Source organism: Aythya marila (assembly GCF_965140915.1).
Source record: "Aythya marila genome assembly, chromosome: 19".
In the NCBI taxonomy this organism is placed as follows: domain Eukaryota; kingdom Metazoa; phylum Chordata; class Aves; order Anseriformes; family Anatidae; genus Aythya; species Aythya marila.
Genome location: NC_139060.1, coordinates 5,634,540 through 5,661,375, shown reverse-complemented (window position 1 = coordinate 5,661,375; position 26,836 = coordinate 5,634,540). Strand labels below are relative to the sequence as shown.

The following is a 26,836-nucleotide window of genomic DNA, read 5'->3' as shown; positions in this document are numbered from 1 at the left end:
CCACCACCTTCTGCTCTTGGGGTTAGGCGTGCCTTGACCCCCGTTAGCATAAACGTAGAGCAATCTGTCTGCGTAAATTTATGCCCGTTACATATAATGCATAATGTATACGCGTCTATATGACATTTCTATCTCCATGTGTGCACGTGGACATGTATATTTTAAAGCCGAGCCCTCCACTGAGTGGAGGGCTGGAGGAGGGAGGGTTAAGGGGCTGCAGTTTTCCACCAGTGCCGCCTGCACCACGGCACAGCCCAGCTGTCACCACCATGGCTGCGGCCGCCTGTGCACGCGCTTCTCCCTCTGGGGACAGGAGGAGCAAACAAACGGGCGACAGATGTGCGCCACGCTGTTAGCGCGGTGCTGGATGGGGCCCTGCGCTGCGGCGATGTGCTTGCTGCAGGAGGCCAAGGGGATGCGGAGTAGCCGCATGCCATCTTCCACGCTGGCTACAGGAGCGGCACTCGGGCAGACCCAGCAGGGCCATCTCTGTGTCCCCACTAACACCAGCAATCAGTGGGCAGCGGGCGGAGGGAGGCCTGGCCCTAGAGCTGGGAAGCTGCCGCCGTTCCTGGCCTTTGTGCACCCAAAGCAGGCAGAGAAGGGCCCAGTGAATGGCGAGACAGGAATTTAAGGCAGGATGGGTGTTTTGGGGTTTATTTGGAGTGGTTTAGGCTTATTTGGAGTGGTTTAGGTTTATTTGGTGTTTCAGTTTTTTATTCAGTGTTTTACAACAGCACAAACTGCAGCTAGAGCTCAGCGAACCGCCCTGAGGACAGCGGGCCTAGGCCTAGGCCTCCGCCTTTCCCTGCCCGTTGCCATGGTAACGCGGCGCTGCCGGAAGCCCGCCCGGGGCACTTCCGGCGCGGCCTTGGGCCTCCTTCCCTTCCCGCCCGCCGCCGCCAAGATGGCGGCGCCCGTGTCGCTGCAGGTGGAGTTCGGGTGAGCGCGGGCGGCGGGGCCTGGGGCCGGGGCCGGGCGGCGGGCAGGGCCGGGAGGGGCCGGGCCCGTGTCCGCGAGAAGGCCGCGGCCCTGTGGCGGAGCGGGGCCGAGGCCCCGAGCGGGCCCGCGGGCGGTGCCGGCGCCCGGCGCTCCCCGCGGGCCGGTGGCGCCGTGACGGGGCCCCGGGGCCCACCAGGCCCGGCCGGGCGGCTGCGGCCTCCCCGGGGGAACCGGCGGCCTTGGGCCGGGCGGGGCAGCGGCCGCGAGGGCCGAGCTGGCCCCTCAGTGCGAGCGCACCCCTCCCGTCCCGCCTCCCCCTGCTTTTATTTTTTTAATTATTAAAATAATGAATAAAAACCTCGCACTCCGGCTGTGCTCTCTGTGTGTGTCCGCGTGTTCACGCGCGCTCGCTGTGCGCTTCGTGCCCCTTGCCGCAGGTGGGGGTGAGGCCGCCGGGCTCTCGCTCGCAGCATTTTGGCCGGCGGTGCCGCCCCTCCGCCCCTGGGAAGCTGAAAAGTGTCTGTGGGGGAAGGCTGCGAGCGTTTGTGACCATACTTGTGCTCCTTCCTTAAAGCCTTCTTTTAGCAGAAGCTAAAAGGCTGCTCTTTATTTGGTTTTTCCCACCCTCTCGCAAACACAGACACGCCATAACCCTTGAAATGCCCCTCTCCTTAAGAATCCTTTCCTCAGTCTTTCCCGCTTCCAGCTGCAGTAACTCTCCTAATTTTCCCAGAAGAGTGAGATGCATTTTTGCTTCCCTTGGAAATGCATAAATGAGCTCTCTATGTACAAATCGCAGCTGAGTTCTCCCCAGCTAGCGCATCACAGAAGGACCTTATCTTGCAATCTACATTTCCCGCTGTAACAAAGCGTGACCTTGTTTTCATTGCATAAAAAAATGTTTTTCATATAATTACTGTGACTCGTTCTTCTGCACGAGTCTCAGCTCATGTTAATAATCGCTGCTTCAATTTGCACATAACTATTTTTTGTGAGCTGGTGGAAGAACACCAACAGAGTGCTCTTTAGGAGAGTTGCTGCATATAAGTAATGCTGCTGAGGGCACAACAAGGCTCCTGTTGTGCTCTGTCATGGCAGAGCCAAGAAAACCTAGTGCGGCATTTTTAGATATCGAATTTAAAGGAACTTGGTAACGTGGGGGTGCACCTTTGCTGATATTTAGGCGGGGATTTTTTATTTTAAATAATTTATTGAGAACGTTTTCAGGAGATGCAAGGCACCCGTAAAGTTTTCCAGAATGTAATCTCGTTAAGAAAAAATAAATTTAAATGGTTTAAGTGAAAATAGCATTTTGCCACGGTTAGATGTTCCTTCCAAACGGGTTAAGCATTTTTCGGTATCAGTTGAGTGCTGAGTGGTTTGGGTTTCCCAGTTGTTCAAGCTCTGGCCATCCTGGTCAGTCTGGAACCAAGAACTCATCCTGCCTGCCTCTGTGCCGTGTTTTATGGCAGCACACACGTTTCTGCTCTGTGTTCCTACTCACACGGTGAGGTTTTATAATCTGAGGCTGAGTTCGGCCTGCTGCCTCACACCAGGAATGCTGCCTTATGTCTGTCAAGCTCAAAGCAGTCAGAATTCAGTCTTTGCCCCCCCCCCGAAAATGGATACAGATGAGGAACCTGCTGAGCCTTATTAAGTTGCAATTACAAAAAAGACTTTTTTTTTAAGAGCCAAAGGAGATGAGGTGCATTGAATGTAACTCCCATTTTGTCAGGTGTGAGGACCAGCCCCTGCACTTGCCGGTCTCTCTATTCTGTAGTTTGTTCACACTTGCTCTCCTGTACAGAGCTGTGGCTCAGAGCTTCGCTTTGTTACCTAGGGTGAGTGCTGCCGGTAAGTTCTGAGTCTCAGAAAAGGGAAGTTAGGTCGTTCAGCAGAGGAAGATTGTATTTTTTATGTTAATTTGTAATTGTTGCCACTTGCTCAGCTTGCTTCTCCCGGGCAAGACCCTCCTGCGAGGGAGCGCTTTGCAGTGACAAGGTCGGGAGAGGCCTGCCAGGACTTGAGGATTGCTGGCGCTGCCTCTGCCTCGCCGTGTAACCTCGCATGAGTCACTTCCTCTCCCTGCTTACAAGTGGAAACGGGGGAAATGGTGACTCCACAGCTACGCCGTGATTTTTCACATTTCTGAAATGCCTGGAGGCTTCTGGCTGAAAGGTGCTTGGGAAGAGCTGTAGCGCAGTGCCCGTAATGCTGTTGGAACTGAAGCAGAGCTGATAGCGAATGGGAAAGGGAAGGCTGGGCACTGCCTGCTGCTCTGTAAGCTTTTTGGGATGCAGCCACCTTCCTGCTCGGGCACCGTGGGGTTCTGGACTGTGGCTCTGGTGTGTGATGGCAACAGGAGATGGCACCTTCCCCAGGGGACTTTTGCAGTTTGAGAGTGGAGAAAAGACCGAGAGAATCCTGTACTGAATATATTCTGTGTCGTTTGTGTGCTGCGTTGTGGCATCTGTGGAAATTGCTGCTTTTGTCCTGTCTTCCTTCTGCCAATAAAGAGGAACTCAGCAGTTCGTTCTTTTTGTTTCAGAGGTGGTGCAGAACTCTTGTTCGATGGTGTTAAAAAGCATCAGGTGACTTTGCCTTCTCAGCCAGAGCCTTGTGAGTATCCGAACCTGCTGGATAACTTGAAAGAATGACCACAAATGAAATTCACATGCAAAACAAAAGCTTATTTGTGCAGCAGTTGCTGTAGTTTACAGGTATGGATGTATTTTAAAAGCACTTTCAGGCATGCCGTTGATCAGATGGCTTGCTGCTTGGGCCTCAAAGTGAATACGAAGCAGAAATAGTCCGAACACCCCCGTATGCTCTAACAAATCATGAAGTGAGTCCTTTGTTAAGCCTTTGGCCTCCCTCCTCCTGGGCAGACACCAGCCTCGGAACATGCCCATCATGTCTACGTTCATCTTGATGCACGGCACTCCTATAACCCGCTCTACCTCGTTTTGCCTTGACTCTTTTGAGGTTCCCAAGAGGCACGTATAAATAAATGTGCGTATACATGCACTGTGTAGAGATGTGTGTAGAGCAGTGTAACATTTGTGTATTTTATCTACTTTTTTTTTATACTTTTAAGTACGTGTAATCATTCTATATTAGCAATACAATTGAAAAGGGCAAAGCTAATGCTTGAACATGATGCTGGACACGCTGCCTGTGGCCTTACCCGCAATAAAAACTAAGAAGCTGTTCAGTGAAAGCTTCGAGCATCCCCGTGATGCAGTTACAAGCTCTGCTTTGTGATTTGGCTTATCAGCACTGGGAAGGGCTGTGTTAACTCTCTTGTTCCTACTTGTGTGTGTGCGTACTTCAGTTGCAACATACTCCTGCTGCAGGTAGGTTTTGGATTTTTCCAGCTAGGTAGCAGTGCTTTATGCTGCTGGAGGGTGGGATTGGAAACTGAGTGAACACAAAGCATCAAGGGATGTTACCAGTTACTATCTGGTGAATGTGCAATACCACAATCTACACGCTGTGAACATTCAGGCCTGAAATCTCCTTGCTATGCTTGTAAGTAATTAGGGATCCGTACGGGTACTTGGACATAAGTATAGGTAATTCAAACGTAATAGGAGCACTGAAATAGCGTGTTATCCTGTCGTTAGTGAGTCTAGGAACACGATCTGAGACCGACTAGTGTGGTGAATGTAGTCATGTCGCTTAACGTTCCCCTGGTGCTACTGAAGCCGTGGTGAGAGCTCCATGTGGCACCGGAGGGTTCGGCGCTGAATTCCGGCGCTGTTAGAGCACTTAGGGCCCTTAAACGGGAGCTAGTAAAGAACTGCCAAAACGCTCGTTTGGTTGGTTTATGAACGTGGGGGCTAGAGCATCATTTTCTTTAGTGCTCTGTGTGTTCAGGATTCCTGCTGACAAGCACGGCATCGCTGGCGTTCAGACCGTGATCAGACCCTCGAGCAGGAGGGGTTGCTGCCTGAGCTGTGGATTTCTGCCCGGGGAGGGGGGAAGTGATGCCAAAGAGTGATCTTCCAGCCAGGTGGTTGTTGGTGCAGTTGTGTGTGGCCTATCCCATTCCCATTCAGAGCTGCTGGGAAGACTTTTGCAGACTTCCCGGAGCGCTGGCTTTATCCTAAAGGATAAATCTTTCCCTGAAGATCTGGCTCAGCCTCAGGGCTCGAGCTCACGATCTCCGCTGATTCATTCCAGATTCATCTGATAGATTTTTGCTTCTGGCTTTTTGTGCCGCCGTGCTTCCTTTCTTTTTACAGCTGCTGTTATCCCTGCACCTGTAAGAGCAGCAGAACGGGCACTGGGTGCGGTTTGCAGCTCCCGTGGCTTGCAGCCTGCTGTTTGATGTGAAGGCTCTTTCACAGGTTTTTACGTGACAAGGTGCTGTCGGTTTGGGGGCTGGTTGGGGATGGCAGAAGCTCAGGACTGGACGCTCTGAGTTGTGAGGCTCTGGCAGTGTTTACACCACCATGAGGATGGGGTAAGCAGATGTGGCAGTAATGCCCGGTGGTAGGGGATCACTGGAGACACCCGTCGTAATATTCCAGATGAGAATTACATCGGAGAAGTAAGAGATCAATAGAATCAAATCAGAAACGTGTAAATAAGGAATTTAGTAAATTCTTGCAATTTTATGCTGTTCCTAATGCCGTCCATGGTCCTCTCCCAGCAAGGAAGTAGGATTCAGCTGTCTGGGTAAAGGAAGATCTACGTAGTGTGTTCCCTGCTGCCCTGTGCAGCCAAAATTACCCTGATGAGAGAAACAAACCAGCTCGGTGCTGCGCTGTGGCCCCCTGCTTACCTTGCCTTCTGTGTTCATCGCTTAATGCTCTGGGGAAAGCTTTGTAGTATGAGGACCGCCTGAAGACCTGCACTTATAACCCCATTTTAACTGGTTTCATTAGCTGTCAAGCTTATTTTTGGCCAGTTTGGCCTCTCTTTCCCACTCTTCCTTTCTTTCTGGGTTATTTTTGTCTTTGTCCTCTTTTTTGCAGAGCAGCTTCTTCTCTCTGGGACGTTGGGCCCAGCTATATTTTAATTGTTTGGGCATTTATATATCTATCCCAGAGGGGAGGGGAGGGGGAAGATTTTATGAGGATATAATTTTATATTCTACAAATATTTATGTGAAGAAAAAGAAACAAATTATGCTCCGTAGCTGACACGGGCAGCGTTCTCTGAATGGTGATAACGTTGCTTTAACAAAATTCTGCGGAGCCCATTCCTTTTTGCTGGTAACAGGCACTGGGTGGAAAGTAGGTGGGTTCCAAATCCAGTTCACTTTTTGTACCTTCGTTTCTCTGCCCTATTCTGATGCCTGAAGATGGGCTCCTGGAGGGATTAGGCAAGGCAGGAGGAAGGAAGCTGCAAATGGGCCAAGAGCGAGCCACAAGGGGTACAGCTGTGTGGCAGGACCTCTTTTTATTATCCGAGGGGCTTTTTGTATCCTTACAAGGCCAGGAAAACAGCAGTTCTTTATTCCCAAAGCGCTGCTGTCGTGGTGTTGCTGCCAAGTGAGAACTTCACAAGGTGTGATGTATCTGCAGGGAAAGGCAGCTCTGCAGAAGCCCTGCTTCGTGCAGGGCTGTGCAATCTCTTCGAGCTGCCGCAGAAAGAGGACCCGAAGTTGAACAAGAGCCTCGTCCCGAGCTGCTGGCTGTTCTGGTGATCTCACTGATAATGCTGTTAGGATCTGAAGGCACTGATGCCCCGTTGGCTGCCTCCTCATAAAAACAGTGTGTGTGGGAGAAGGCAGCTGGGGGAATAAGGATATTTGTCACATGGAGAGAGGATTAAATTGGCAGGGAAATCAACTTTATTTTCGAGCATCTCAGAGGCTATTAGAGACAATGGAGCATAAAAGAGAGAAACCCTAAATTAAAAACTGAAAATGTATTTGGCAGCTTCCTCCTGAAACAAGCCACAGTAATTTAACCAAGTGCTTCAGTAATCAAATAGATCATTGTATGACTGCTCTGCGAGTGGTGGCGGAGCTCCTTCCTCCATCTCGCTGGGGCTCACAGTGGTGGATTTGTCTATGGCCATGCGAATTGCATGGACGCCGCTGGAGGGGTGGGAAGTAGCTGCCGTTGCTTAACCCTTGTAGTCGGTTCAGGTTTAGATCAGCAGCGTCCCGCTGGCGAAGAGGGCTTACAAAAGTTTTCTGCTGAGTGCTTACAAAAGTTTTCTGGGTGTCGTATCCGGGGGCTGGGGCTGTTTGTAAAGTGTCTGCCAGTTGTGCTGTGCGCCTTCCACTTCCAGCTTCTCGTGCGGTTTCAGTGCTGGGACTTCTGGTTTAGGAGCAGCGGCGGTCGCCTGGACCTTCTGGGCTAATCCAGAATTCGCTGTGTGTTTTGGCACTTCCAAGTCAGGAAGGATAATTTTTTAATCAGGCTGTTTTGGTAATTGTTTGTGGTTTCCTTTTACCAAAACCCCAGGGAAAAAGGCTTGTTGCTAATCAGATTTTTTTTTTTTTCTTTTAGAGGGAAAATTAAAATAATCTGCCAAGTGCTGCTTATGTTAAAATCCCTGTAGAGAAGAGCGTGGACTGCTCCTCAAGAGCTTTGCTTCCCGGGGGCCTTGTGCACAGCGTGGAGGACTGCTGGGGAGCTGGGAGAGTTCATCCCCTCAGAAAAGAGCCTGGGGATCTCGAGAGATCACACCTGTGCTACAGGCCTAAAAATGGCATGTGTTTGGAGGGACTGGGGTGCTGCACAAAACCCTGTAAAGCCAAGAGTGAAAGTTTGAAAATCCAGGGTAAAAGTTGTCTTTAAATGCCTAGTGCTGCTGCTAGATAGCGCGGGGTAGCTGGTAAGTAATTAGTACTCTGGGATGCCTTTATTGCTCTGTTCATTACCCCTGATGGTTTAAAACTTGCTCCAGAAAGGAATCAAAGTGGTGGTGGTGACGCAGAGGCTTGCTGGAAGGCCGGCAGGAAGCTGTAGGTGAGGAATTCCACGCGGCCAGGTCTTGGAGCACGGCAGGGCTCAGGGGAGGCAGGGAATCACTGCACGTGTCGGGGTGAGGAAGGGGGCTCACCGAGTTACCGGGCTGGCACCCCACCTGCAGCCAGGAGCTCGGCGTGAAGGAGCATCCCCACCACGGCTGCTCTCAATGCTCCAGCTCCCAGCTTCAGCCCGAGGAGGAGCAGCAGGTCCCTGGCGAGGGATGAGGGACGAGGGACGGGGAGAGGTGTCACAGCCCTACAGCAGCAGCCCCAACACCCTCGAGGGAGGCCGCGGAGCCGCTCATTGTGCGGGGAGCTTCCCAGGCAGCCAGAACCCAGCTCTTGTGTGCGACCAAATCCCCAGGGCTAACAAAGCCTGGCTTTTCCCCCCCTTCCCCGCCTCCCCGGCCGCCGCGCTGCAGTGCGGGCACCTAGCGGGATAACCTCTCTGCGCCGTGCCTCCCCCCCCTCCTTCCCTCGGCTCTCTCTTTTCTCTCGGTGGGATTTGCTGCGCTGACAGCACTGTTCTGAGGGTGGCAGCGGAGCAGGGCTTGGGGAGGAGGATCCGGGCCCTTTAAACCGCTTAGCATGCGGTTCACACGGCTCCGGGCCAGCTGTTCCTTTCTCCTCCTGCCCTCACTCGCAGGAGTTGTTTGCTGAGCTCAGAGCTCCTGTGCAAAATTGCTTTTCAAAAGAGCCACTTTCTGCTTAATTAAACAATGAGCCGCCGTCCCTCTGCACATCTGTAAAGCTCCCTCTGCAGCCCCTTTATCCCACAAACTGCTCCATTCTTACCTCCATTCACTTGTAAATCTTACCCCCCCTCTCCTCCACCCTGATCATCTCACTGGCCCTTTCTTTTCCCCTTTCAAGTAAGACTGAGGGGCTCGGAGTATCCGTGGGGGTGGCTGGGCTGGGTGGGCAGGAATCGGTTTAATGGTGCTTGCCCTGTATGAAAGTGATAATAGCCCAGCAGAGCCGAGCCCGAAAGTGAGAGGCGAGGGCTGGGCTCGGCGTGGTCCCTGCATTTAGGGGAAGAAAACGATGGCAGTCACTGAGCTGTGACACTGACTCATCCAGCAGCCAGAGGGGACACCAGCCACCAGCACGGCTGGAAGGGGGGCGAGGGGTCTGCTTCAGGGAGCTCTTCTCCAGCTGGCAGTGCCCGGGAGAGCCCGGCCCTGGGGGATTCCCTCTGCCAGGCTGGCTGCGTGCGGTGCCAGGCTGCCAGGGAATCCCTCTGCAGCTCCTGCAGGAGCAGCCACCTTCCTCTGCGGGGTCTCACATGGGGCTCCTGTGACACCGAGAGGGTTTTCCTTCGTAACCCTCCGCACGCACGCAAAACCCAGGCGCTGGGAAAAATTGAGAGAGGGGAAAAATGCAGTGTGCTGGGTTCTGGCTAAGCTTTGTGCCTGCAGTTAGCAAGGCGTCCTCTGAATTGTCTTCCTCAGCAGCTTAAAACAAAAAATAACCAGCAAGATTCAAGGTTAAGCGGGATAAATGAGCGGAAAAGCAGTGAGGTGGGATATCTCCTTGGTCACAGGGAAGGACGGATGATAGCCGGGGTGATGCAGTGCCATCGAGCACAGATTGATAGGGAGGAGTGGAGAAAAGGGAGTTTGGTGCGTCGCGGGAAGATTCCCGACTGCAAAACTGTCAGACCATGGCGCAGTCTCCTGGGGGGCTGGTAGCAGGCCTCTGTGGCTCGAGCATCTCAGAATCGGAGCGGGCAAGGCTGGGGGTGCGCTTTTGTTGCAGGTAATTCTGCGCTGCCAGAGGGATAAAAGCGCAGGAGCTGTTAACCTGGTATTTTTCGTGTCTGTGCTTCCTCATCTGGCCCTCTGCTGCCTGTGCAGGAGCCTGTGAGGCTCTCCCAGGTCCTTCCCTCGATAATTTTGAACAGGAGGCAAGGCTCCGGACCAGCAGCAGCGATCTGTGATCCTAATTAAAGGAGACGGTTTGGTGCACCGGCATTTCTTTGGGAGGCTGGAGTGACAATAGCATCGGGTGTTACGGGATTAGATGCTCTGACTTTGGGAACGCGCGGGGATTAGGTTTACCCCGAGGAGCAGCCCAGAGCTGCTTTCTTGTAACGGGAGCTGATGGATCTGGAGCCTCGCTGCTGGCTACGTAGGGGCGTTGGAGATCCCTTGAACTTGTGGTGTCCTGCCAGCAGCCTGCGGGGCACGGGAGATCCCGAGCAGCTCCTCTGCAGCTCGGGGGAGCTGTGTTAAAACCTCAGGGCTGAGAATCGCTCAGTGACGGCTGGGATCTGAGCCTCTGCTGATAACAGCAGGGCGATGAAAGAGCCCTCTGATCCCGTGGACACAAGGAAATGGGGAAGAGCTGCTAAGGCTTCTCTCCGGGCTGGGAAGTGAGAGGAGGGTGTTGTAATACAAATAAAAATGACACAAACCAAGACCTTGATGTTTGCTTAGAGCAGACAACAACAGAAGAGAGGAACAAGTGGGATTCTCCTGTAGTTACCCCCTGATATTTCTGTAGCACTTAAAGCAGCGGCCACTCCAGCGCCTGGCAGGGTGGGCTCGTGTGCCTGTCAGACAAAATGGATTTTGCTCTCAGCCTGGCTCTGCGCAGCACCGAGCCCGTTTGCCTGTGACTCCATTTCTCTAAGCTATTCCAGGTCGTCTTCTGCGGTTTATGGCTCACCATCGTCTGCTTCAGCGAGTGATTTGCATATCAGATGGGAGGCTGCGAGAGGCTGAAGCATCCCTCAGGTCAGGTTTTGTAGCAGGCTCTTTTACAGAGCAGGTTCCCGGAGTGCCGTGAGATGGAAAAGCACACAGCAAGCGTTCACCTGGCGGGGCAGCAGGTACCGGGAGCCGGTTTGTCTCTTTAGAAACATGCTGCTTGAGCAGGGAAGGGGGCTACAGATCGTCTCTCCCTACATTTCCATGCAGGCAGGGGGAATAATGGCAGAGGAGCGGCAGGGAAGGGGCTTTGTCATGGTTACAGGCCAGTGGCGGAGAATGTGGGTGGAGCGGCGCTCGTCCAGAGTTAGTGACCTCAGCAAATTGGAGCTCAGCCATGGTCAGTATGATAAATGATCTGATTCTGGGTCAAAGAAGCGGTACCCCACGGGGAGCAATCCGCGAGGCGGCCCGGGAAAGCGCCGTGCTCCTGCGGCACTGACCCCTTAGTGACCAGTGCTGCATAGATCTTCTTTATTGCGGACCAGAAGGGAATTTTCCATGCTTCGCCCTTTGTAGGGTTCCCCTCTTCTCTGAAAGAAGCGCTCAGCTCTGCAGCCAAGGCGTGATACGGGTGTGACTGCACCCTCGGGATGCCCTCTGGGCGCTCTGTGCTGCCTGCTGGCCATTATTGGGATTTTAAGGCCGGGGACACGGAGGTGTCCGGGCGCTGCACGTGTGTGTGCGAGGCTGCCCGTGCCCTGTGCAGCTCCTGGGAGCGGGGCCGTGTGTTTGTGTAACTGGGATCCTGCAAAATCCTTCTGCGTTCCTGCACGTGTGTCAGCTCGGTGTGAGGGTCTTCCCCTGCAACCCCCAGCTCGGTGTTTCTTACTCCAGGCTCCTGTTTTCTCTGCTCACGGGGAGCGCCCTCTCTGCTGAGCTATGGCTGATGAACCTGTCAGGCCAAGGAGGTTTTATTGAGCTGGGGAAGATCTATGGGCTTCAGCCCTGGGTTTCAGGGTGCGAATGAACCCGGGCTCTTGTTCCAGGCAGTGCTAAAATGGAGTCCCAGGCGCGCTTCTCTTGCAGAGGGAGCTCAGCAGATTCCTCATCAAGGAGCAGTGGGGATAACGCAGAAGATCAGGCCTCAGAGGAGACGCGAGGGGACCGAGCAGGCTGTGCAGTTCTCCCCGCCACTACCAGGAGCGTTTGTACTGCAGCTGGGCTGAAAACGAGCCGAGGCTGTGGGGTTTTTGTATGCACGCTCACTGCAGTTTTTGCATCCTGTCCGCTTGCGTGACAAGCCAATGACTTTGTGTCACTGCGAGCACGCTCGGCGTTTTCCTGAGCTGTGTGTTTCGCTGGGTGATTTGTTTTATGCATGTATTGTGGGTTTGAGCTCCCATCTGTGCACTTGAACTAAGCAGTTTTCTCAAACGTTCGTCAGTTTTCCCTTTTTTTTTTTTTTTTAATTAACTTTAGATTATTTTTCCCGAGAATTTGGAGAGGTTTGATGTACTGTTAGCACAGGCAGCAGAAGCTGTCTCTGTGTACAAATGAGGCAGGGATTTCCTACCATGTGCTCCGGTCCCTCCTTTGCAGTTTGAGAATATTTCAGCTTCCCCGGCCTCTTCGCTCTGGCTTCTCTGCTGATGCTGCCAACAGTGAGGACAGTTAGGGTGGCTTTTTGGTGGGGATTATTTTTTCCCCTCCTTCTTTGTTGGGTGTGGGGACCTGACTGCTTGCGCAGCAAATCCTTCACCCAGGGAGCAACCTGGGCCCGACCCAGCTCAGAAACTGCCTCAGGAACTCCACGTATGTCAAAGACAAGAGGCAGGAGGTAATTCACCTCTGGTTATTGCCATCGTGATGCTGTGTAGGAACTGATCAAGGTGCTGAGCTGCAGGATGGCTTCTCCCCAGACCAACTGCGATGGAAGCAATTTTGTTCCTTTCCGATAGCTTCCGTGGCCGAGGTGGTTTTGGGGCGTCTCTGGTCATTTTTCATCCTCTGTAATTGATTCGTTCTAGTAATCTTGGTGCGCAGATTGTAAAGACATGAAGGTGGGGGGAAAAAAAAGGTTCAGTGCAGAGAAATCAGCTGCAAGTATTAGTGTGAAGGTTGGCCAAAGAGAAGGGGCCTTCATTTTCATCACTGCTAAGAGCAGGGAAGCTCCAGGCATGCACAGGGCGTCAGTTTTTTCCTGCTGCCTGAATTCTTCAGTGCATGTGCGTGACTTGTGGGGAGGGCTAAATGAATGTAGGCTCAGGTGGGGCTGGAAATAACGTTTATTACGGGAGGAGCAGGGCCGAGGGAATCTTCCAGCGCGGCCTCAAATAAATCAGTCCTCTCGCCCCTCAGTCCAGCCTGCGTCTAGGTGGCTGCCTTTTATCCAGCTGGTGCAGCGTGTTTCTGGTTAAATGATCTCTCCCGAAAGGTCCCAGAGGAAAGGGCTGCTCATTCCAGGCAGGGAGAATTGTGTATGGCACAGCTCATTGTTGCGTGCCCCGCCGCAAGTGCATAAATATGAAACAGCTCGCGGGCGCGCTGCTGGTGGGGCCGGTGTCCCCTCCGCGCCCCCCCGCCTCCTCCTCCTCCCGAAGGCTTCTCTCCATCTTTCTTCCTCCCCAGCTTTCATTTCTCAGTGATGGAGAGCGGGAGCCGTTTGGGTGTGGGATCCTGAGGGCCTGACGCTGCGGCAGCATTTTTCTGTGGTCCAGAGCCACGAAACGGGGGAAATGGAGGTGGAATCCCAGCAGCTCCCCCTTTCCTTAGGAAAAAAGACACGTCCCCATCGCCAGGGCTGCTCACCCTTAGCGTGACAGCAGCGATGGGGTGACCCTACTGGAAGAACCCCAGCCCTGGGTGTCCACAGTCCTATAAAACCCCACTGTGTGTCAGGGACTGGGTCGAGCTGCTGCCAGCGCGTTTGTTTTTGCTGCTCACGAAGCAAACGCTTGGTGAATCAGACGCAGGGGGTTGGATTTCTGTGCAGGAGGGTTCCCTGCAAGCACGGCGGGGCTGCCACACGTGCAGGAGTCGCCAGGACCCGAGAGCAGCTCCAGCCCTCGCCGCCTCCGGGAAGCGGCTTCGCGCCTCTAAAACAAACAAAACTCTTCCAGGGCTTTCAAAGGGTTGTTTAAAGGAGCCCCGGGAGAATAACTGATCGTGGATTCAGAGTGATGAAGTGGGTTGTGGAATGGTGAAATATAGAGGCAAAGGCAGGAGAACTCCACGTTGTAATTTGTCAGCTTCTCTAAGCCCTGTAATGGATTATTCCCCCCCCCCCCATCGTCTCTTCTCACCTCTCCAATAGGAAATTAACTGATGCTATCACTAAAGAAATTGTTTTTGCCTCACAAAGTAAAATTGATACTATAAAAACCCGCCAGCAGTGTCTCCTCCTCCTTTTACATGAAGACAAATCCTTCCTGTCACCTACCGAAATGGAAAGATAAAGGCTGAGCTTTAATAAAGAAGCCGTGAGCACGAAGTGCACGGGGAGGGAGCTGGTGGGGAGGGAGGAGGCCGGGCACGGGGAGCACGGCTACGCCAGCAGGAGCAACGCTGAACAACGTGACGAGTGCCCCAAACACACCTGGCACGGCCAGGGCCTGCGTGGTGCCTGGTTCTGTGCACGTCTGTGAGCTGCAGAGCACGTCTCCAGGAGCTGGAGCTGGTTTCGGTACCCCTGGTGTCTCTGCTGTTCGTTCAGATGCTCGGCACACTTGTCTGGACTTTTAGAATTGAATTAAATGCTGGGTTAAATAGCGATTTGTTGGGCAAGTCCGGGATGCGCAGGGCGTGGGGTGTGCTGAAGGAATCTTATCAGGAATCTCCTGCTTCGGTGCTGCTGCGTCAGCCTTGTGGGATGCCTGCAGCGCACAGAGCAGGGGGTTTGAAGGAAGAGGCCCTTGCCAAAGAGCTGCTCCAGCTCTCAGACTTCCTTTTTTTACCCCCACCAGCTCAGGCAGGGGGGCACCAGTCCCCAAATCGCCCTTTCTCCGGGGAGGAGCAACCCTTTTCTGCCAACCCGGGGAGCTGAAGGCTTTGAGCTGCCTGGGTAGCTGCTGCTGAGGGGCAGTCCTGCTCTGATGGGAGGAGTGGGGCTCTCCCCATCTAGCCGGCAGGTTCCTCGTCTCCTTTTGGTGGGTGAACAATCGCTTTGTCCTGGCACTGCCCAGGAGCTGTCAGCTCGCCTGTAACCTGCTCTCCTCTCTCCTTGCAGGGGATATCAGGAACCTGCTAAAGTGGATCAAAACGAATCTGCTGAAGGAACGGCCGGAATTGTTTATGCAAGGGGAATCTGTGTAAGTACAGCTGCCGTGAACCTTCCCTGCGCTTCCCTCTCTGGTGATGCCCGTGGCTTGGGCTGCGTTTTTCCTGTTGGTTGCAGGAAGGGAAATGTCCCTGAAAACAGGGGATATGCTGACGTGATAACGAGGAGGGTGTCCCCTGGGTTTGGAAGGATCTCCAAGCTCTACCTCCCACTGTTCCCTGGAGAGCTCGTCTGCCTTTTGCAGCCCTCACCCCGAATCCTTAAGCCTTAAACCCAAAGCAGGACCCCAGATAATTTCTGCTCTCCGCGTTACCACCTGGAGCGGTGCAGCTCGCATATCCCCAATTCCAGGACTTTTAGCAGGTCTGTCCATTCCCTGCTGACATCACTGGGACTGAAGCAGTCGCTCGGCGAAGTGCCAACAAACATTTCTTCTGGGAAATGTATTTTTATTGTCAAAATGGGGCCAGCCTCGTGGAGGGGGAAAGGAAAAAAAAAAAAAAGAGAGAGAGAGAGAAATGGAGCAGAGTGAGCTGTGCAAACCATCCCTGACTGCGGGGTGGCGCTGGGGGTGTTTAACATTCGTCACGGATCTTTGTGAGCTGAAGCGTGTGCCAGGTCCCCTGGTAACAGGAGAGACAATTGCAGGACACTGAAGATCAAAGAGGGGGAATCCCTCTGCCTGGAACCGGGGGCTCGCAGTGGATCCCAGGTGGTTGCCGCCTTCGGTAGGGGCTCCGGAATGCCTTCCCCTTCCTTCCCATCGAGCTCTCTGCGCTCGACTGTTGTGTGGGGGTTTTAATTACCTGGCTTTTCTACGTGGTACGGAAATATAGTCATCCTGGAGCATCCTCAGGAATGGTGCATTTTGATTTAAATGAGCTCTGGGATTGCTCCTGCCTCCCCTTTATTTGATCTAGAAAGGGCACAGACTGTACCTGTTCCTACCTCCATGCTAGGATTCCTTTTTCCCTTTGGCTTTACAGGCAGCCAGCTTGTGATCTGTGCTTTAACGTCCCTCGTTCTTAACTATTTGTGGAGCTTTTTAGCCGCCCTGTATCCTAATTATTTCTGTGTTCTGCAGGAGGCCAGGAATTTTGGTGCTCATCAACGACGCAGACTGGGAACTAATGGTCTGTACTCCTTCACTTTGACTTTTTCTTTGTTGAAAATATTGCTCTGTCTGTTCTGCAGTTGCTCTCAGAGAAGCTATTTCAGATTCTTGCCCCGAGCCAAGTGTCTGGGATTTGAGGGGGAAGGGGCAGGCTGGGATCTCTGCCCTGCCTTGTACCACCGGGGCTGTTCCACAGCCTGCAGCCTCGCTCTAACCTGCTGAGTCTCATCAGCCAGCCTCTGTCTGAGGAGAGAGCCCTCATATTCCCCGGCCTCCAGCGGCGGGCTGCTCACCCCTGGCTGCTCCCAGCTCTCATCCACGCAGGGGGGAAGAGCCTGGGGGGTCCCGGGCAGCTTCCCAGCCCTGATCCAGACCCCTCAGCAGGAGCAGGGTGGTGCCCTAGCTGGTGAAGACAGCCCTGGGGAGGTTTCTACCCAAACAAGCAACTGCTTCATGCCTCTCCCTTTCAGCCCACTGTTGTGCTCAGCAAACAAACAGTCCCTAACTATTTTCCTGCCTCAGGCAACCACCTGTTCTGTCAAAACCGTGGTCCAGAAAGCGGCGTGTTCCTGGGATAATGAGTGTCAGATCCTTCTCTGATCTCTCACCTTTGCTGCCTTTAAGATGAAAACATCCATCTATCCCCTTCTGCTCTCCCTAACGCTCACCAGCTTTTTACAAGATGTTTTCTCTTTGCAGCTAGTATTTGGAAGTGACATTTCAACCATTTTTCTTTCTTTTTTTTTTTTTTTTTTTTCCCTTGGCCTGCAGGGTGAGCTGGATTACAAACTCCAGGACCAGGATAATGTGCTTTTCATCTCGACATTACACGGCGGGTGAACTCCTGGAAAAACAAGAGGACGTAAATCCAAACCTTTGGCCAAAAACAAACAAACAAAAACCTAAACCCACCCAAAACTCTCTTGAACTGTCCATGCCCGGTCTCGGCACCTTCCCACCATATTCCCTTGTTCCTACACATCCAAATAAAGCCTCGCCAACGTGCGGCCTGCTGTGTGCTGAGACAGCATCCATCTTTTGGTCCTCATTTCACCTCTCCTGACTGCACTTCAGGTACCTCAACGAGCAGAGAGCACCTGCTGCATGTGCAACTGTGGTTTTGTGACGGAAGGAAGAGGGCTGCTGGACCCTGATGGTGCCTCTTTGCAGGCAGTGAGGCGTTTGGGGGGGATTGTACCCCCTCTGGGGTGAGGCGTGGTGCCTTTGCTTTGGTGCTGGGGATCTTTTCACGCGGTGTTTAGGGTTGTGCAGGCTATCGCAGCAGCCAGGGGGCTGCCTGGGGAAGGATGAGACGGGAAGTGCAAGGAGACAAAAGGTGGCTTTACTGGGAGGTGGTGGAGGTTACAGCTTCAGAGCCCTCTGTGCCGGCTCTCCACCTGTCTCACTATTTATCTGCAGGCAGTAGACAAACACGCTTTTTTGTTTCTGTTTTTCTGGTGCCCTATGCCTCCTGCATACCTGAGCTGCGGCAGGGTGAAGCGTGGGTCCACAAACAATGTCAATTTACAGCCATTTGGTTGGAGGGTAAACAAACCCATGCCTGCTCTCAGACAGCACGGAGCGATAAGGGCAGCAAATTATCTTTCTGTCAAGGTGACGGACAGAATTGATCAGCCTTCGTTTCATTCTGTGCAGGTGTGGAGCAGCGGGGAGCTGCGCTGCTCCTGGAGAGATGTGGAGCCGGAGGCGGCGCGGGGCGGGTTCACGCCAGTGCTGCTGCTTCAGGCTGGGCAGGGCGGGAGGCAGGGGCTTGAGAGCACGGTAAAAGTGGAGAGCAGGGAAAGAGAGAGAGGCTTTTAACCCTTTCCAGCAGCAGCAGGGGGAGGCTTCTCGCTGCGCGCCCCGAGGACGTCCTGTGGGCGCAGCGCAAGTGGCAGCGCGGGGCTCTGCTAGGACAGAGATGCCGTTCAGCTTCCAGAAGTTTCCTCGGACGGGCGAACTGGCCCACCTGCCACGGCGAGAGCACGGGGAAGGAGCCCGAGAGGACGGCGTTGGCCCCGCAGGTCTGCACCGCGCTGCGGCCTTCCTTCCTCGCCCCTTCCTGCGCTCCCCCGGCCCTGCTCACCTCTGTTTTCACACAGCTCACCGTGGTTCCTGCACGGGGCAGAGGGGCTGGCCTGTGCTGGGAGCTGCTCCCTGTGCCCTCTGAGCTGCCCTGCACCACCTCCAGCTCCCTGCAACACCGAGGAGGAGCCGAGGCAGTGAGCAGCACAGCGTGCCAGCCCCTGCTCGGGCAGCGCTCACGCCAGGAGCCTCTCCCATCCCGCGCTGTGGAGGAGTTCCTCTGCCTGACGGGGAGGGAGTGCCAACGAGCAGTTCCCCCGGCTGGCTGCTCTGGTGACTCCTCGGTCACGTTCACCCCGCCATAACCTGCGTAACCACGAGCACCGCGAGCTACGACGCTGCCGCAGCTGAGAGACCTGAACTTCAGCGCACGCCACCGCTAGCGAAGCGACACTCGGCCCTCTCCGAACCCGGCCGCGGCAGCTCCAGCCCAGCTTGTGCCGTTTGTGAGCCACACGGACGGGCCAAAGGCTCCTCCCTGCCCTGGCCCTGCTGGGCGAGGGGAGCAGGAGGGGGCTCCAGGTGACGGTAGGACTGGCTGAAAACCAGCGAACCTGCGTGGCTCAAAAACGGCCTTAAACCTAGCTGGGAAGAGGCATTTTTTTTCTGCTGCCTGCCCTGCATCTCACCACGGTTTTGCCTCGGGCTGGGCTTTTCTGTGCTCATCCCCCCCAGCTGCTTGTTCCCGGCAGGATGAGTGCCTTCATGGGGAAGTGTTGGCCCTCACTAGCGCAGGTGGGCCCCGTGCTCGGCTCCTGCTGGAGTAAAAGCTGCCAATCCCTGCTGGAAATCTGGGAACGGGGAGGTGAGGGATGCCGGGCAAGGGGGGGGGGGGGGGAGAGAGGCGCAGCAAAACCCGGTAACAAAAACTTTCTGAAATAAAAACCCTTTGAAAACACTCTCTGCCTCCAGCTTTGTCCTACATAGGCTCTGGGTGAAATTTTGCTCGGCTCTTGCAATGCTTCCCTCCTCCTCCCGGGTTTCCTTGGCAGCCCCGGCGGTGCGGCCAGGCTGGCGGGGTCAGCGTGCCTCCCTTCACCGCCTCTGCTCCCGGCCTCTCCCCTTCACGGCCACTGCTTCCCGGACCCGGCCCGGTTACGGCGCTGAGACCCCGGAGCTGAGCCCCCGGCCCCTCCTGTCCCGCTGCCGCCGGGAGCCCCGGGGCCGAGCCGGGCCGGGCCGAGCCGTGCGGGCTTCGAGGGCCAGCCGGGGGCTGCGGCCGCTTCCTCCCGCAAGAGGAGGAGGAAGAAGAGGAGCAGGAGGAGGAGAAGGGGGTCCCTGCTAGCAGGAGCTGCGGCCGGGGCCGTGCACCCGGAGCCCCGGCGGGGAGGCCGCCCTCCCTCCCTCCGTGCCCGGTGCTCTGCGCATCCCCACCGTGTGCCCCGGGGCCGGGCGGCGGCGGAAAGAAACGAAATGAAAACGCGATTAAAAAAAAATAATAGTAATAAATAAATAAACGGAGAGAGCCACATCTGCCTCGGAGGGATGCAAGGCAAGGCGCTGCAGGGCCGGGGAGCGCGGCCGCAGCCTACCGCAGCCCTCGGCTCCATCCCCGCCGGAGAAATCGGGTCTCCCGGAGAAAACCCCGCAGCCGGAGCCCTCCCGGCTCGGCCCCAGCCCCGATCCCGGTCCCTGTCCCTGTCCCTGTCCCGGCCCCGGTCCCTCTCGGTCGGGGCTGCGGAGCGGCGGCGGCCCCGGCTGGGAGCCCGGCTTTTGGCGCAGCAGGACGGAAACAGCGGCAGAGCTGGGGGTGAGGGGTGGCCACTGGCGTTTATTTGGGTTCCTCGAAATCCTTCCCGCGGCTCCCCCCGGGCCGCAGCCGGCAAAATCGGTACCTTGCCGAGCCGCCGGTGCGGGGAGAAGGGTCCCGGTCCTCCGCCTCGTCCTCGGCCCGGCCGCCGAAGTTGAAATCTCTGCCACAGATGTCCAGACACAATTCTTGGTTCGTACGGCTCCATCGCACAAGAATTGCGTTTGGACAATCAGGAGCAGAGATTCCCGTCCCGGGCTCGCAGCATCTTCCGGGGAGCCGCCTGGAGCCTGGAAAAGAAGCACACGGGGGCCCGGAGCCGCCGCCAGCCCCGGTGCTCGGTGCTCGGTGCCCGGTTCCCGGTGCTCGGTGCCCGGTTTCTGGCCCTGCCGGAGCCGCTCCTGCGGCCCCAACAAGTTTCCAGCGCAGCCGCGGCGCCTCGCATCCCGATTTCGATTTAATCTCACCGCCGCGGGTTTAATTTTAACAACTCGTTTCTTACCCCTCTTTAAAAAAAAAAAAAAAAAAAAAGGAAAAAAAAGAAGAAAAAAAAATCAGCCCTTAAAAAAATTAAACCAAGCTCAAGCGAAAAAAAAAAAAAATGGGAAAAGAAAAAAGGAGAAAAAAAGAAAAAAAGCCCGAAAACGAAAAGCGGCGAATTCATCCCTGCCGGAGCAGCCCCGGTGGAGCCGGGGCTCGGTGCACCGGGGCCGGCAGCCGCCGGCGGGGCTGGGTGCCCGGGGCAGCCCGGGGGGCTCGGGGGGGCGCCGGCTGCGGACACAGCCCCCGGCCCCGCGCCGCATCGGAGCAGTGACCGCTCCCAGCCGCATCGCCCTCCCAACCCGGCCACTTGGAAAATCGCCGAAATTCACGAACGCGCGAGTGGAGGAGGAAAATAATAAAAAAATAAAAAAATAAAAAAATTTAAAAAATCAGAAAAAAAGGTGAAAAAATAAATATATCAAAAAAACCCCGAGTTGCTCCCTCCCCCGGCCCCTTCTCACCGAGCGGCTCCCACGAAGTTGGGACCGATCCCCCCCTTCTCGGAGCGGGGGGAAAGCCCGGCCCGCTGCCGCCGCTTTTGCCCCCAGCCGGCGGGGGCCGGGCGGCTGCCCCCGGGGAGGGCTGCGGGAGGTCGGCTCCCGGTCCCCCGCGGCTCCGGAGCGGGGCTCCGAGTTTCCACGGGGCTCGGAAAGTGCGTCCCGCGGGGGCGGAGCGGGGCCGCGGTGCTGGGCTCCGCTGCACCTGCTGCCGGCGCCTCCCCCGGCCGAGCCGTGCCGGGCCGAGCCGTGCCGAGCCGTGCCGAGCCGTGCCGTGCCCAGCCCCGCCGGCTCTGCCCCTCGTCCTCCACGTTGTATCCACCCGGGAGGGTCCCAAATCCGCCCGGGAGGGATGCGCACGCCGGGGCTCTGCGGGCTGCGCCGGGGCCGGGCAGGGCTTTTAGTTGAACGGCACAACAATAAATGTGTTGCAGAGCCGGCGAGAAAAGAATGGGGATGACCTTCAATTGGTACTGGATTTGAATAACACCACGGGGTGATAAATGCCCATTGTGTTTTAGGAGTAATGAATCTCCACTGTCTCTATAGCACAGAAACAGCAGCTGCAACCTGGAGCCAGCCATCTCTTAAAGACACAGCTCCCACGCGGCAGCCCCCGGCCCGGCTCGGCTCGGCCCGGCCCGGCCCGGTGCCCCCGGGCTGCCCGGTCCCTGCTCGGGGGGTCCCCGGGGTGCGCCCCGCTCGGGTTCCCCCAGCCCGGCCCCGGCAGCAGCCGGGGTTCGCCCCGCCGGGGGCTGGGGTCCCCCCGCTCAGCCCCCTCTGGCTGTGCCCTGCACCCCCTTTGACCCCCCCTCGGGGTGTTTCTGCGCGAGTTTTGGGGTCCCCCCCCCGGTCCTGCTGCTCCGGGACGAGGTGGGGGCACTGCTCGGGTTCCCCGGTGTGGGGTCACCTGCACCCCACGCCGCCCTCCCGTACCCCCCCCCTCCCCGGTGCTGGGGATAAATAATGCTCATTGTTGTCCACTGATGAATATTACTGACTCGCCAGGCCGGCAGCTGCTGGAGCCGGCCTGGGGAGCGGGGGCATCGCCTGCTCTGCCCAGCCCGGGGGTCCCCAACCCCAAAACCCCCTGCCCCGACTCGCCCGGGGTCCCCGCAGCCATGGCAAGGACGTGGGGCTGCTCCCTGCCTTGGCCCCTCGCAGCCCACCAGGGAGCTGGGGGGCTCTGGGCAGAGCCATGGGGGGCTTGGGGAGGGGGCTGGGGGCTGGGGGGGTTCCTGGGGGGGTCCCTGCCCCTCCTCGCCTCCCTGCATCTCCTCGTACGGGCTACCGGCCACGTGGGGAGAGGGAAAGGTTTGGGCTGGGAGAGGAGATCCCACAGCCCTGGGGATGCTCTGAGAAGCCCTACAGAGGTGGCGGGTGGCCCTGTCCCTGTCCCTGTCCCCGACCCCGTCCCCATCCCTAGCCATCAGCTGTGCCAGGCCTGGGCAGGGGACAGCTGGTGACGGGTGAGGCCTGAGCACCCCGGGCACCCACACCAGGGGTGTCCCCGAGGCAGGGAGGAGGCACAGAGGTGGCGCAGGACGTGGGGACCCTCGTGTCCCCCTCAGCCCCTGCCCTGCGCCGTGGCCAGGTGGCAGGAGGGACAGGAGGGACGCGGGGACGTGGCCCCCACCGCAGCCACACGCCTCCCTGGCAGCGCCGTTGGTGCTAAACCCGCTCCTAGGAGTGTGAAAATCAAAAGAAACCAAGAGCATAAAAAAAAAAAAAAAAAGAGCATCAGCATCATCCGAAGGCCCCGAGCTGGTTGGGAGCCACCGGCGGGGACCTGCCGGGTCTTTGGGGTCTTTGGGGACCCTCAGCGGGCGCTGGGCCCGCGGGGAAGCCCCCGGCGCTGCTCCTGGGCGCTGGGCATTGTTTCAGCCCCTGGACCTGGCGGCCTTTTAACTCGCTTTAATTCTCAACGCTCCCCCCACCTTTTCTTTCTTTTTTTTTTTTTTTTTTAAGTCTCTTTCCCAAATCTCGGCCGAGTTAATGAAGTTATGTGATCCTATAAATGTTAATTGTCTAAACTTCTTCTCCTCTCTCCTTTTTTTTTTTTTTCTTTTTTTTTTTTTTTTTTTTTTTATCTCTCCCCTCCTTGCTGCTTTCTGCTCCACTTGTAATAAAGAAAATATCTTGGCTGGTCTTAGCCAGTTGCTTGGCAACCTCAATTGAAAAAAAGAGAACAGAATGTAACCAATCCAAAGACAACCGAAAGATTTTGGTGACATGTGACCCCTCCGAAAAGGGCAGCCTTAAACTGTCCCTTCTGTCCTTTGCTCCTGACCATTAGGGTACCTCTCCCTCCCCCCCGGTTCCTTACACCAATAAATATGGATTAGTGAAATACTTTTTCCCACACTGATGAAAAGCCGGGATTGATCTTTCCACCTCCTTTATGTACCAACCTGACAAGTTTCTAAACAAAATTAACAGGGAAGAGGCACAAGGAGCGAGCCCGGGCTGGGCGGCCGGGGCCGGCTCCTGCCCCACGGCCCCACGAGGGGGGACCCGGGTCCCCAACGGGGCGCTGGCGCCGGGCAGGGCCCCCCCAACCTGCCTGAAACATCCCCCCGTGCGCTCAGGGTGCCCCGTGCAGCACCAGCGGGTCGGGAACTGAGATCTATTTCAGCCCCAAGTGGGAAAAATAAACCCTGGGCCCTGCCCTCCGCTCCCTCCTCGCCTGTGTGTGGCTTGGGGAGGAATTTCACTGCACGTCGCCGTGGAGCCCGAGCGCTCGCGGGCCGCAGGGGAAGGCGTCTGCAAATGAAATTTCATCCTGGAAAAAAAAAAAAAAAAAAAAAAAGAAAGAAAGAAAAAAAAAAAAAAAACAGAAAACCACCACCCTGATGTCATTGGCTTTCGGGTGCATCCTGTGGCCGGGCCCGTGGATTCCACCTGCAGCGGCCTCCCCGCTCAGCCCCGGCGCGGTGGCAGCCCCCTGTGGCAAGAGCCTCCCCGCCGCCCGCCCCCGGGTCCCCTCGGGAGAGCGGCCGAGATGCCAAGTGTTCCCGGGCTCCCCGAGCGGCGAAAGCCTCTTTCGCCAGCAGTCCCCCTCTTCCTCAAAAGCATCACCTTGCCAGCTCCCTTCCTCCCGCGGGCTGCCAGGAAAAAAAAAATTAGGGCAAGGAGAGCGAGCGAGAAAAGCCAATGAACTTGGTTCCAGCTTTCGCTTCGGAAGAGCCGTCCAGCACCGGGAGAAAAATATTTCTCCTGTTTAAAAAAAAAAAAAAAACAACAAAAAAGCAACCCTCTCAGTGCAGCCTCAGAGCCCTTCGGCACTGGGAAGCTGTCCGGAGACGTGGGCTGAGCTCTGCGGCAGAGGACACCGTAAGTCGGGCGCCTTCTCAAGCAGTTTCCTGGCTTTTTTGGGGGGGTTTTGCCATGGTTTGGGGCTGAGCCACCCGGGCTGGTGGAGGAGGGGGTGGTTGGGGTGTGGGGGGCCCCGACCTGGTGCCGGGGAGGGCTGCGAGGTGCTGGTGGTGGCGGGCGGTGCTGGGTGCCGGCGGCTCCGCGCACCCCGGGGTGCACAAAGCCCCCTTTGAGTGGTGCACAGAGCGGCCGCTCATCCCGCACCGTCCCTCGTCCCCGGAGCTGTCCCCAGCACAGCCAAGTGGGATCTCGGCCCTTCTGACCCCACAGGGTGGGGGGAGCTCGGGATTTGGGGGCTTGCACCCCCAGGAAGGGGACGGCTGCTCAGCTATTGCCCCTGGGTGCCCCCAGCCGGGGATTTCTCGGGATTTTCAGCTGCTGGCTGTCCTCGTGCTGCCTCACGGACAAAAACTGGGCCTGGCCACCCCACGCTCTACCTCCTGCCCCGTGACGGTGACACCCGCGAAGGCACCAGCCCCTGGTCCCTGGGGTGGCCGCGGGGTTGGGGTGGGGAGGCTGGTGGCACCTGGTGGCACCCGGCGGGCCCCGCTGGCCGCCCGCCCCGCGGCGAGGCCGGCTCCCCAGGCACAATGCCGCGGCCCCGCTCCTGAGCCGGGAGCTGAAGCCCCTTTCCCAGCGCCGAGCGCCTTTGTCTCGCCTTTGTGATGGAAAGAGTCCCTCCTAAATCAATGCCATGACACCGGTATTGTCTCCTCGCTAGGAGTTTTTAAACTTTTCCCCCCCGAGGTCAGGAATGTGGCCGGTTTCTATTGGGACGGAGGAGCACGGGTGGGTGGGGGGCTGCGGGGTCACGCTGGCTCGGCGGGTCAGCCGAAAACAAAACCTTTTGAAATACCTACTCTCCATCACTGCCAACATTGTCCCCTGCCAGCAGGGGCCTGGCACGGCCCTTCAATGCCTCCAGCCCGGCCGCTGTCCACCCCAGCGGTCAGCATCTGGGAACGGACAGAAGGGCATTGTGCGGGGACAGCTTTGTTTTCGGTCACAGCTGCCCGGGCTGGGACGGGGCCCGACCCAAAGTCCTGGTGGGTGGGAGAGGAGGGAGGGGACGGAGGGGACGGAGGGGACGGAGGGGACGGCAGCGCACGGGTCAGCGCGTCGTGGGGGGACCCGTCCTGTCAGTGCTGTTTTGGGCACCCCAATGGCACCGTCCCTCTGAGAGGGCGCAGCGGGGGATGGAGCAGTGCGCCCTGCTGGGGTGCCCCAGGGTGCTGGCACGGCTGCATCCTGCCCAGTAGGGCCAGGACAGGTTGGGGTCGAGGCTGGGAGCCAGGAGATGCACTGGTGGCATCCTCCCACTTCCCTGCCTCAGTTTCCCCTTGCTCTGAGGTGCCCCAGTGCCCCCAGTGGGTACTCCGGGGCGATGCTGGCCTGGCACTGCTGATGGGTCCCAGCCTGAGCGGTGTTTTGGGGCTGAGCACCCTGTGCTGCCTATGGGGATGGAGCCTGGCTGCTGGGAGGCTGCAGCGTGGTCATGCCCATGGAGCAGAACATCCCTGATCCCAGCACGGGGCAAAGGGGCTTCCCCTCCCCAATGCTTGCAGCCCCCCAGAAGCACCCCAAGCATCTCCCAGCCAGTGAGGGGCAGCATCCTGGGGGCACAGCGGTGATTTTCTCCCCCATCCCCAGTAAAAATCCCCCCGGATCCTCCATCCAACACGGGGATGCTGCCCCAGGTGGCCGGAGCAGCCTCCATCCCCTCTCACGGGGCCTCTCTTGGGTGGCCCCAAACCCCCCGGGGATTTCTCCAGGTGGGACGCGGGAGGATTTCGAGGCTCTGGGTTTGTTTGTGATATTTTTGCCTGCTCCGGGGGAGCGGCCTGGAGAGGAGGAAATCCGAGCGGCGCCCGGCGATGGGTTTAGCAGAGAGCTGGGAGCGGAGCCCGGCTGCGAGGCCAGCCCCGGGCTGCTGATGCAGCGAGCAGCTGGGGGGCAGAGAGCACTGCCAGCACCCAGGGGCTGCGGGGTGGGCACGGGGCGAGGGGAGCCGGGCACCACCCCTGCCTCAGTTTCCCCAGCTGGGGCAGTGGGTTTTTAGGGGATGGAGTCACTCGGGCAGTGGCACGGCGAGGGAGGGGGCCCCGAGGCTGCGCTGGTGGCCGGGGCACCCGGGGACACCGCGGAGAGGGGACGTAGGAGGAGTTCTTCCTATGAAATAAGTTTTTACAAGGATTTTTGGAGGCTGGGGGACTTGTACTAACCCCCTGGGCACACAGACGCACGTTATTTCTGGGCGTATAGAGATATTTATTAATTTCCTGCAACCGAATCCGAGGCTTTCAACCCAGCAGAATGTGACGTTTGAGGAACCTGGAACTTCTCAAAGGCTTTACTGAAAAACGTAGCGAATGTCAAGGAAGGGGTGGAGACAGGAGGCTGGAGAGGGCCAAAAACCTCAGCCCTGGGTCCAAAAGCAACTTTTCCCTGTAAAAAAAAAAAAAAAAAAAAGAAAAAAAAAAGGAAACACACTGACAGAAACTTCACTGCACAGGAAGGAGGCGAGGGGGTTCAGTGCCCGTCCTGGGGGGTCCTGGGGCCCAGAACCAGCAGCAGAGCAGCAGTCCAGGGGCTGGGGGTCCAGGGGCTGGGGATTCAGGGTTTTGGGGGTCCAGGGGTGCAGGACTTGATCAGCAGCCACGTGGGGG

General features: G+C 56.8%; 1 protein-coding gene across 1 annotated transcript; it reads left to right on the top strand.

The window, feature by feature from the left end:
* Nucleotides 1-870: 870 nt before the first annotated feature.
* URM1 (ubiquitin related modifier 1) lies at nt 871-16,943 on the top strand. Its single transcript, XM_082775947.1, has 5 exons — nt 871-942; nt 3,491-3,561; nt 14,756-14,837; nt 15,891-15,939; nt 16,692-16,943. Exons 1-5 carry the CDS (start codon nt 908-910, stop codon nt 16,758-16,760), a joined length of 306 nt encoding a protein of 101 aa, XP_082632073.1. The 5' UTR covers nt 871-907; the 3' UTR covers nt 16,761-16,943.
* Nucleotides 16,944-26,836: the final 9,893 nt, after the last annotated feature.

Coding starts and splice junctions, on each gene's coding strand:
- URM1 (XM_082775947.1), top strand. CDS start 908: ATGGCGGCGCCCGTGTCGCTGCAGGTGGAGTTCGG. Junction 943..3,490: donor TCGCTGCAGGTGGAGTTCGG/GTGAGCGCGGGC, acceptor TTTTTGTTTCAG/AGGTGGTGCAGAACTCTTGT. Junction 15,940..16,691: donor ACGCAGACTGGGAACTAATG/GTCTGTACTCCT, acceptor CTTGGCCTGCAG/GGTGAGCTGGATTACAAACT.